Consider the following 10,495-nt stretch of genomic DNA (forward strand, 5'->3'; position numbering starts at 1 on the left):
ATTTACAATAGCCCGGAGATGGAAACAACCTAAGTGTCCATCATCGGATGAATGGGTAAAGAAGATGTGGCACATATATACAATGGAATATTACTCAGCCATAAAAAGAAATGAAATTGAGCTATTTGTAATGAGGTGGATGGACCTAGAGTCTGTCATACAGAGTGAAGTAAGTCAGAAAGAGAAAGAGAAATACTGTATGCTGACACATATATATGGAGTTTAAGAAAAAAAATGTCATGAAGAACATAGGGGTAAGACAGGAATAAAGACACAGACCTACCAGAGAATGGACTTGAGGATATGGGGAGGGGGAAGGGTAAGCTGTGACAAAGTGAAAGAGCGGCATGGACATATATACACTACCAAACGTAAGGTAGATAGCTAGTGGGAAGCAGCCGCATAGCACAGGGAGATCAGCTCGGTGCTTTGTGACCGCCTGGAGGGGTGGGATAGGGAGGGTGGGAGGGAGACGCAAAAGGGAGGGGATATGGGAACATATGTATATGTATAGCTGATTAAATCTGTTATAAAGAAAAAAAATACTATACTTTATAGATGTGCAGTTTCTTGTATGCTAGCTATATCTCAATAAAGCTGTTAAAATATCTGCATAAAAAAGAGATTGCATGGAAGGGGGATAAGACTTCTGAAAAAGTACAGTAAGGAACTCGGCAAAACAACACATTTACTGATAAAAATCATTAAAAAAAAAAAAGGACAGTAAGCCAAAGTCTCTGAAAGTTGTCCTAAAGGCATACAGCATTTTAAGAAATACTCATTCAAGAAAATCCACTAAATCTTGGGAAGAACAGTGAGAGTCTGTGGCACTGGAGCCATGGCCCACTCCCTGACCCACCTATCCCCCAGCTCTTTGTAATGGAAGCTCTACCCAGGTAGGTGCAGCCAAGGAGATGGGGGCTTCTTCTTCCCCTGGCTCCCATGCTTAAAGAATTAAAGTAAGATAAAATAAAAATTTCTCATCAAAGAGAAAATGCCATCAAGAGATGGAAATTATTTTTTTAAAAAGAAACAAATGTGGACTTCCCTGGGGGTCCAGTGGTTAAGACTCCGTGCCTCCACTGCAGGGGGCATGGGTTTGATCCCTAGTCGAGGAACTAAGATCCTGCATGCTGTGTGATGTAGTCAAAAAAGAAAAAAAAAGAAGAACCAAATGGAAATAATTCAGGGGTTTAAAAAGTACAATAACCAAAATAAAGCTCAACAGTACATCTGAGCTGGCAGAAGAAACGATCAGCAAACCTGAAGATAGAACAATGGAGACTATGAAATCTGAAGAACAGAGAGAAAAACAATGTAGGAAAGTGAAGAGAGCCTCAGAGAAATGTGAGATGTCATTACATGCAACAATATATATGTAGTGGGAGTACCAGAAAGAGGGGAGAAAGGGACAGAATATTTAAAGTATTAATGGCTGAAAATTTCCCAAAGTTGATGAAAAACAATATGTATATCCAGCAAACTCTATAAACTCCAAGAAAGATGAACACAAAGAGATCTACATCCAGACATAACATAGGCAAAATCTGGAAAGCAAAAATAAAGATAAGATCTTGAAAGCAAAAAGGGAAAAACAATTTGTTACATACAAGGGCACTACAGTAAAATTAACAGCTAACTTCTTAACAGAAACGATGTAGGTTACAAGGCAATGGCATAATATATTCAAATTACTGAAAGTAAAAGAGTGTCAACCAAGTATCTTATATTCAGCAAATTATCTTGCAAAAATGAAGGTAAAATAAAGACATTCCCAGATAAATAAAAACTGAGAATACCTGTTGCTGGCAGACCTCTCTTACAAGAAATATTAAAGGTGAAATATTATTCAGCCCGCAAAATGGAACAAAGTACTGATACATAGTGCAACGTGGATGAAACGTAAAAACATCATGCTAACTAAAAGAAGGCATTCATAAAGGACCACATACTGTATGATTCCACTCATATGAAATATGCAGGATAGCCACATCGATAGAGACAAAGTAGATTAGTCGTTACCCATGGCTGGGGATGGGGAGGATGGAAAGGAGGGACTGCTAATAAGTACAGGGCTTCTTTTGGGGATGATGAAAATTTCTGAAAACTGATGGTAGTGATGGTTGCACAGCTCTGTGAATATACTAAAAACCATTGAATTCTATACTTTAAAGGGATGAATTGTATGGTATGTGAATTATACATGCCTAATAAAAATAAATAGTAAAGAAAGTCCTTCAGATTGAAAGCAAATGACATCAGATGGTAACTTGAATCCAAACCAAAAAAAAAAAAAAAAAAGCGAAGCGCTAGTAAATATGGGTAACTATAAAAATCAGTATGATTACATATTTCTTTTCTTTTCTTAAGTGCCTTAAAAAATAACTGCATAAAACAATATGTATTGTGGGCCTCTAACATATAGAAATATAATATATGTGACAGTAACTGCACAAGGAGCACAGCTGCATTGGAGTAAAGGAATATCACCTCAGACAGTAACTCAAATCCACAAGAATAAATGAAGAGATCAGAAATGGTCAATAAGAAGGTTAATATAACAACCTCTATAAATCATGCTTGTTTTCCTTTATTCTCTCAGTGTTTTTACACGAAATAAAAGTATATAAAGCAAGAAACATGACCAGTAAGGTATTACTGGGTCTCTCACATATAATAGCAAAAGAGTTAGAAGGAAGAGAGCTAGATAGGAGCAGTGTTTCTATATTTCATTGTTAGTGAGTTATTACACATCCTAACAGATTCTGATAAGACATATATTTTAAGTCCTAGAGCAACCACTAAGAAATGACTAAGAAAAAGTGAAAAATTAACAGAATTAAAATGTTACACAATACAAAAGAAAGCAGGAAAGGAGGAACAGAGGGAGAAAAAGACATGTAACATATAGAAAATAGAAAGCAAAATGGCAGATGTAAATGCAACCATATCAATATAACAGTAAACAAGAATGGATTAAACAAACCAAGCCAAAAGGCAGAGTTTCTAAGACTGGATAAAAAAACACATGATCCAACTAATGGTGTCTAGAGGTAACATGCTTTATTTTCAAAGACACAAATAGGCTGAAAGTAAAAGAAGAGAAAAATATATACCAAGAAAACAACAACCAAAAAAGAGAATGGAATGACTATACTAATGTCAGGCACATTAGACTTTAAAACAAAAAAATATTACCAGAGATAATGATAAAATTATTGTAGTAATGACAAATGAAGTCACAATCACATCATAATGGTAAAAGGTCAAGCCGTGAGGAAGATGTGACAATTACAAACATATACACACCTAAAAACAGAACCCCAAAATACACCAAGCAACAAACGACAGAACTGAAGGATGAAATAAACCATTACAAAATAATAGTTGGAGATTTCAATACTTTCAACAGTGGATAGGGCAGCTAGGCAGAAGATCAACAAGGAAATTGAAACTAACTAGACAAAACAGACAAAATACAGCATTCCACCAAACATCAGTAGAATACATTCTTCTCAAATTCACATGGAACATTCTTCAAGACAGACCGGATTCTAGCCCATATAACATGCCTCAATAAATTTTAAATTTTAAAATAAATTTAAGGGAATTCCCTGGCGGTCCAGTCATTAGGACTCCACGCTTCCGCTGCAGGGGGCATGGGTTCGATCCCTGGTGGGGGAACTAAGATCCTGCAAACCACACAGCACAGCCAAACAAATAAAAAAAAATTAAATAAATTCAATTGAAAAAGAAACAAAGTATGTTCTCTGACCACAAGAGAATTAGATTACAAATCAATAAAAGGCAGCAATTTGGAAAATTCACAAATATGTGAAAATTAAGCAACACACTCTTTAATAGTCAGTGTGTTAAACAAGAAGTGGAATGATAAATTAGAAAATACTTTAGCTGAATGAATATAAAAACACAACATACTAAAACTTACAAAATGTAGCTAAAGCAATGTTCAGAAGGAAATCTATAGCTGTAAAATGCCTGTATTAAAAAAGAAGAAAAATCTCAAATCATTTATGGTCAACTGATTTTCCACAAAGGTACCAAGACAGGGCTTCCCTGGTGGCGCAGTGGTTGAGAGTCTGCCTGGCGATGCAGGGGACATGGGTTTGTGCCCCGGTCTGGGAAGATCCCACGTGCCGCGGAGCAGCTGGGTCCGTGAGCCATGGCCACTGAGCCTGCGCGTCCGGAGCCTGTGCCCCGCAACGGGAGTGCCACAACAGTGAGAGGCCCGTGTACCGCAAAAGAAAACAAAACAAAACAAAGTACCAAGACTATTCAATGAGAAAAGAACAGTATTTTCAAGTGCTGGAAGAACTGATACATACATGCAAAAGAATAAATTTGGACTCCTACCTCATACAGTATATAAAAGTTCACTAAAGATTGATCGCAGGCCTAAGAATAAGTTGGACTTCATCAAAATTAAAAACTTGTGTACTGCAAACCATATCATAAATAAAATGAAAGGACAACCCACAAAATTGGAGAGAATTTGCAAATCATATATCTGATAAGGGGCTTGCATCCAGACTATATAAGGAACTGAGACAACTCAATGATAAAAAGATAAGAATTCAATTTAAAAAATGGGCAAAGGATCTGAGCAGACATTTCTCCCGAGAAGATATACAAATGGATAATAAGCACATGGAAAGATGCTCAACATCGTTAGCCATCAGGGAAATGTAAATCAAAACCACAATGAGGGGGCTTCCCTGGTGGCGCAGTGGTTGAGAGTCCGCCTGCCGATGCAGGGGACGCAGGTTCGTGCCCCGGTCCGGGAGGATCCCGCTTGCTGCGGTGCGGCTGGGCCCGAGAGCCATGGTCGCTGAGCCTGCGCATCCGGAGCCTGTGCTCCACAACGGGCGAGGCCACAAACACTGAGAGGCCCACGTACCGCAAAACAAACAAACAAACAAATAAACAAACACCCCACAAAGAGCTACCACTTTACACCCACTAGGATGGTTATAATGAAAAAGACAGATAAGAAGTGTTTAGCAAGGATGTGGAGAAACTGGAACTTTCATACAATGCTGGTGGAAATTTAAAATGACCCGGCCATTTTGGAAAACAGTCCGGCAGTTCCTTAAACGGTTAGACATAGTTACCCTTTGACCCAGCAATTCCACTCTGAGCTGTATACCCAAGAGAAATGAGGACTTATGTCCAAAAACAACTTATACATAAATGTTCTTAACAGCACTATTTGCAAGACCCAAAGGACGAAAACAACCCAAATGCCCCTCAACTGATGAATGGATAAATAAAATGTTGTCTCTCCAGAGAATGGAATATCATTCATCCATAAAAAGAAATGAAGCACTGATGCATGGTACAACATGGATGAACCTTGACAACATTATTCTAAGTGAACAAACTAGACACAGAATGGCACATATTGTATGATCCCAAGTATATGAAATGTCCAGAATAGGGAGACCCATAGAAAAAGTAGGTTGGTAGACTGGTGGTTGCCCAGGGCAGAGGAGCTGGGGGCTACAGGGCCTGTGTGTCACCGCTCGTGGATATAATCTTCTGGGGTGATGAAAATGCTCTAGAACTAGATTGTGGGATGGGTGTACAATCCTAAGAATACACTAAAAAATCACTGTACACTTTAAATGGGTGATTCATATGGCATGTGAATTATACCTCAATAAAGCTGTTTAAACAATTACTCGAAAGGGCAGGCAGAATGGTGGTTAGGCTAAATTGCGTCTATTTTCTTTCTGGCTACAAAATTATAAGCACCTAGAAGGCTGCTGGTCCCAGATGGTCCTGGGATAGTTCTGAACAGCAACAGGACACCCAGACCAGACCCAAGCGTAGGCCAGAGGGAATGGCTGGACCGAATTCTACAGGGGGCGGGGGTCTGGCCCCCCACAGGCCTATCATGGGGTGATCAAGCTCACTCACCAAGCATGGCGCTGATGAGCCTGTCGGGACGGGCCCGGGCAGATGTGGAACACAGAGTGTTGAAATACAGCCCAGAGCCCTCCCGGATGGGGCTGAGCATCGGGGGCGGCGTGTAGGCAGGGCACTGGGACACTCCCTTCAGGAGACGGTCCACCAGGAACACGGGTGAGCACAGGCAGCTCTGGCGGCATCCTCCCGGGCCCGGCTCCCCAGACATGGAGGGCGGAGGAGGGATGAGCAGTGCCTTGGGCCGTGGGAGCTTCTTCCGCTTCCTGTGTTGGCTGCTCTCCTGTCTCTCTCTTCCCCGTCCTTCTCCTGTCCCTGGAGAAGAAGAGACTTCAGAACCACAGGGGTCACCTGAGGCCACCGGCCCCACAGCTCAGTCCTCAAGATGGCCTGAGAGTGGGAAAGGGTACTGACCAGCCAGACGCACACCCAGCATGGCCGTGCAAAGAGTCCTCAGCACAGGAAGCCGGGCAGGGCCACCACGCCTGAGCCAGACTCCAGACCCTAAGCCGGGCGATGTTTGAGGCTGGGGCCTTCTCAGGCACCCACACCCCGCAAGGAGAGGCCCTCACTCAGACCATTTTGGAAACTCATGTCCGTTGTTAAAGTGACTGGCACTTAAAGAGTGGGGGCCAGACGGATGCAACAGCATGACAAAAGGGAAACCTGTTGCCCTCAAAATGACAGCAGCTCCTGGGAGACAAACAGTGGGCTCCATGCACCCCGTACCCGAGTCCAGCATGGACTTCTCCAGGTGGGGTCTTCCAGCACAGGCTGAAGAGACGACGGCTTGAGCTTGCTACACTCTCTCTTACCTCCACGCAATCTCCCCTCCTCTCTGCCCATCTTACCCCTCCTCACCCTCCAGCTCTCAGCTGCAACACCCCCTTCCTCAGGCAGGGTCTCTGGTGCCCTCGGGGCTCCTACAGCTCCCTCTCCCAGCCCGGCCCGTTCTGGGTCGTCAGTGTCCGGGGATGGGTCTATCTACCCCGCTGGGCTGGGAGCCCCAGGAGACGGAGGCAGGCCTGTTGTGGTCGCTGCAGTGTCCCCAGCCCTGCCCAGCACAGGGCCAGGCACAAAAGAAGTTCACTGGAGGTTGAATGGATGAATGAACACGCAAATCAAGCTCTTATGGAGTCAGGATTTGGGGGCTTTTCTCACAGCTCCCACTGGCAGCTGGAAAGCAGCTGGAAGGAAGTGCACCCACCTTGCTCCCCGGGGGATGGTTCGCTGGAGCCACAGGCACCGACACAGGGACCACCAAAGGGGCGGCGGTCATGTTGTCCAAGGACTTCCTGGCTCTCGGGGAACTCTGCCTGTCCCCCTCCGGCCTCAGCACCTGTCTTCGTGGCTTGCAAAACTCCATGCCACACACCTACACACAGAGAAGAGCCAGCCCTTTAAGAGACACAGTACGTAGGGAGAAAGGGGCCTCTCCAGAGCAGCACAGCCCTGACTCCCGGCCCCCAGCCAGGCTCCCCGCAGGAGGACGGCTCCATCCTGAGATGAATGGCAGCTTCGAGCCCCTTCACCTGCGGCTCCTGCTTCCCTCGAGGTGACGGCCACTGGTCGCTGTGAAAACACATGTGGCTGCTCAGCCCTCTCTCTGTATAAAACATCTGGCTGCAATTCTTGCAGACGTAAGTGCTCCTTGGCTCTGCCCAGTCTGTGGGACCACCATTGTGCTGGTTACTGTGGGGAAGAAAGGGAGAATGGGACTCTGTCCCCAAACACTGATCCTCTGACAGCTTTGGACGAACCCTAAAGAAATGGGGATGATGCCCCCGATTCCCCGTGGCCTGGTGCTCACCCCTTCAGGAGTGAAGCATCCAGAGCTCGCTCACCCAGGCCCAGCACATCAAAGCCACCAGAGGATTCCCGAGGGGCTTCGGAACTTACCAGCCACACGCCATGTTCTCCTCCTTCATCGGGTGGGGGACCCGGTAGATATTTCCACCCTGAAGACGAAAATACATCTGAGCCAACATATCAGAAATGAGATGCAAGAGTGAAAACTATAAGACTTGGAAGAAAACACAGGTATAATTCTTGGTGACCCGGGAGTAAGCAGTGGTTTCTTGGATGACTCCAAAACCAAACAAAAGACAGACGTATTGGACTTCATCAAAACTTACAACTTCTGACGGATACACCAGAAATACAGCTACACGTGGAACAACTCCTACAGAACACCTACTGAACGCTGGCAGAAGATCCCAGACCTCCCAAAAGGCAAGAAACTCCCCACATACCTGGGTAGGGCAAAGCGGAGAGATTCCCGCACAGAGGATCGGTGCCGAGCGGCACTCACCAGCCCGAGAGGCTTGTCTGCTCGCCCGCTGGGGCGGGCGGCGCTGGAAGCTGAGGCTCGGGCTTCGGGCAGAGCGCAGGGAGAGGACTGGGGCTGGCGGCGAGAACTCAGCCTGAAGGGGGCTAATGTGCCACAGCTAGCCGAGAGGGAGTCCGGGAAAACTCTGGAGCTGCCGAAGAGGCAAGAGACTTTTTCTTCCCTCTTGGTTTCCTGGTGCGCGAGGAGAGGGGATTAAGAGCGCTGCTTAAAAGAGCTCCACAGACGGCTGAAAGCGCGGAGCCCAGTGACGGGCGTGGGACGCTGGGGCCGCTGCTGCCGCCGCCAAGAGGCCTGTGTGCGAGCGCAGGTCACTGTCCACACCGCCCTTCCGGGAGCCTGTGCAGCCCGCCACTACCGGGGTCCCGGGATCCAGGGGCGGCTTCCCTGGGAGAACGCACGGCGCGCCTCGGGCTGGTGCAACGTCACGCGGGCCTCTGCCGCTGCAGGCTCGCCCCGCACTCCGTGCCCCTCCCTCCCGCCCGGCCTGAGTGAGCCAGAGTTCCCGAAGAGGCTGCTCCTTTAACCCTGTCCTGTCTGAGCGAAGAACAGATGCCCTCCGGTGACCTACACGCAGAGGCGGGGCCAAATCCAAAGCTGAGACCCAGGAGCTGTGAGAACAAAGAAGAGAAAGGGAAACCTCTCCCAGCAGCCTCAGAAGCAGCAGATTAAAGCTCCACAATCAACTTGATGTACCCTGCATCTGTGGAATACATGAATAGACAACAAATCATCCCAGATTGAGGAGCCAGGAGTCAGTGCTGTGCCTCTGAGGTGGGAGAGCCAACTTCAGGACACTGGTCCACAAGAGACCTCCCAGCTCCACATAATATCAAACGGCGAAAATCTTCCAGAGATCTCTCTCCATCTCAACACCAGCACCCAGCTTCACTCAACGACCAGCAAGCTACAGTGCTGGACACCCTATGCCAAACAACTAGCAAGACAGGAACACAATGCCACCCATTAGCAGAGAGGTGGCCTAAAATCATAAAAAGTCCGCAGACACCCCAAAACACACCACCAGACCTGGACCTGCCCACCAGAAAGACAAGATCCAGCCTCATCCACCAGAACACAGGCACTAGTCCCCTCCACCAGGAAGCCTACACAACCCACTAAACCAACCTTAGCCACTGGGGACAGACACCAAAAACAACGGGAACTACGAACCTGCAGCTTGCAAAAAGGAGACCCCAAACACGGTAACATAAGCAAAATGAGAAGACAGAAAAACACACAGCAGGAGAAGGAGCAAGATAAAAACCCACCAGACCTAACAAATGAAGAGGTAATAGGCAGTCTACCTGAAAAAGAATTCACAATAATGATGGTAAAGATGATCCAAGATTCTATTTCCAAGATCCAAAATCTTGGAAATAGAATAGACAAAATGCAAGAAACAGTTAACAAGGACCTAGAAGAACTAAAGATGAATCAAGCATCGATTAAAAACACAATAAGTGAAATGAAAAATACTCTAGATGGGATCAATAGCAGAATAACTGAGGCAGAAGAACGGATAAGTGAGGTGGAAGATAAAATAGTGGAAATAACTGCTGCAGAGCAAAATAAAGAAAAAAGAATGAAAAGAACAGAGGACAGTCTCAGAGACCTCTGGGACAACATTAGACGCACCAACATTCGAATTATAGGGGTTCCAGAAGAAGAAGAGAAAAAGAAAGGGACTGAGAAAATATTTGAAGAGATTCTAGTTGAAAACTTCCCTAATATGGGAAAGGAAATAGTTAATCAAGTCCAGGAGGCACAGAGAGTCCCATACAGAATAAATCCAAGGAGAAATACGCCAAGACACATATTAATCAAACTGTCAAAAATTAAACACAAAGAAATCATATGAAAAGCAGCAAGGCAAAAACAACAAATAACACACAAGGGAATCCCCATCAGGATAACAGCTGATCTCTCAGCAGAAACTCTACAAGCCAGAAGGGAGTGGCAGGACATAATTAAAGTGATGAAGGAGAAAAACCTGCAACCAAGATTACCCTACCCAGCAAGGATCTCATTCAGATTGGATGGAGAAATTAAAACGGTTACAGACAAGCAAAAGCTGAGAGAGTTCAGCACCACCAAACCAGCTTTACAACAAATGCTAAAGGAACTTCTCTAGGCAAGAAACACAACAGAAGGAAAAGACCTACAATAACGAACCCAAAACAATTAAGAAAATGGGAATAG

The 10,495-nt window shown here is 45.4% G+C and overlaps 1 protein-coding gene across 1 annotated transcript; it reads right to left on the minus strand.

The window, feature by feature from the left end:
- Positions 1–4,241: 4,241 nt before the first annotated feature.
- Positions 4,242–8,629, minus strand: LOC309797894 (zinc finger protein 541-like). The gene is made up of 4 exons (XM_082646279.1): positions 7,846–8,629; positions 7,479–7,638; positions 7,154–7,321; positions 4,242–6,261 (listed from the first exon to the last, which is right to left on the minus strand). The coding sequence occupies exons 1-4, from the start codon at positions 7,932–7,934 to the stop codon at positions 6,079–6,081; spliced, it is 600 nt and encodes a 199-aa protein (XP_082502405.1). The 5' UTR covers positions 7,935–8,629; the 3' UTR covers positions 4,242–6,078.
- Positions 8,630–10,495: the final 1,866 nt, after the last annotated feature.

This window comes from Mesoplodon mirus (genome assembly GCF_964341445.2).
Source record: "Mesoplodon mirus genome assembly, contig: HAP1_SCAFFOLD_1182, whole genome shotgun sequence".
Taxonomy (NCBI): Eukaryota; Metazoa; Chordata; class Mammalia; order Artiodactyla; family Ziphiidae; genus Mesoplodon; species Mesoplodon mirus.

Coding starts and splice junctions, on each gene's coding strand:
- LOC309797894 (XM_082646279.1), bottom strand. CDS start 7,934: ATGTTGGCTCAGATGTATTTTCGTCTTCAGGGTGGAAATATCTACCGG. Junction 7,639..7,845: donor GAGAACATGGCGTGTGGCTG/GTAAGTTCCGAA, acceptor TCTTCCCCACAG/TAACCAGCACAATGGTGGTC. Junction 6,262..7,153: donor ACCATCCCCCGGGGAGCAAG/GTGGGTGCACTT, acceptor CTTCTTCTCCAG/GGACAGGAGAAGGACGGGGA.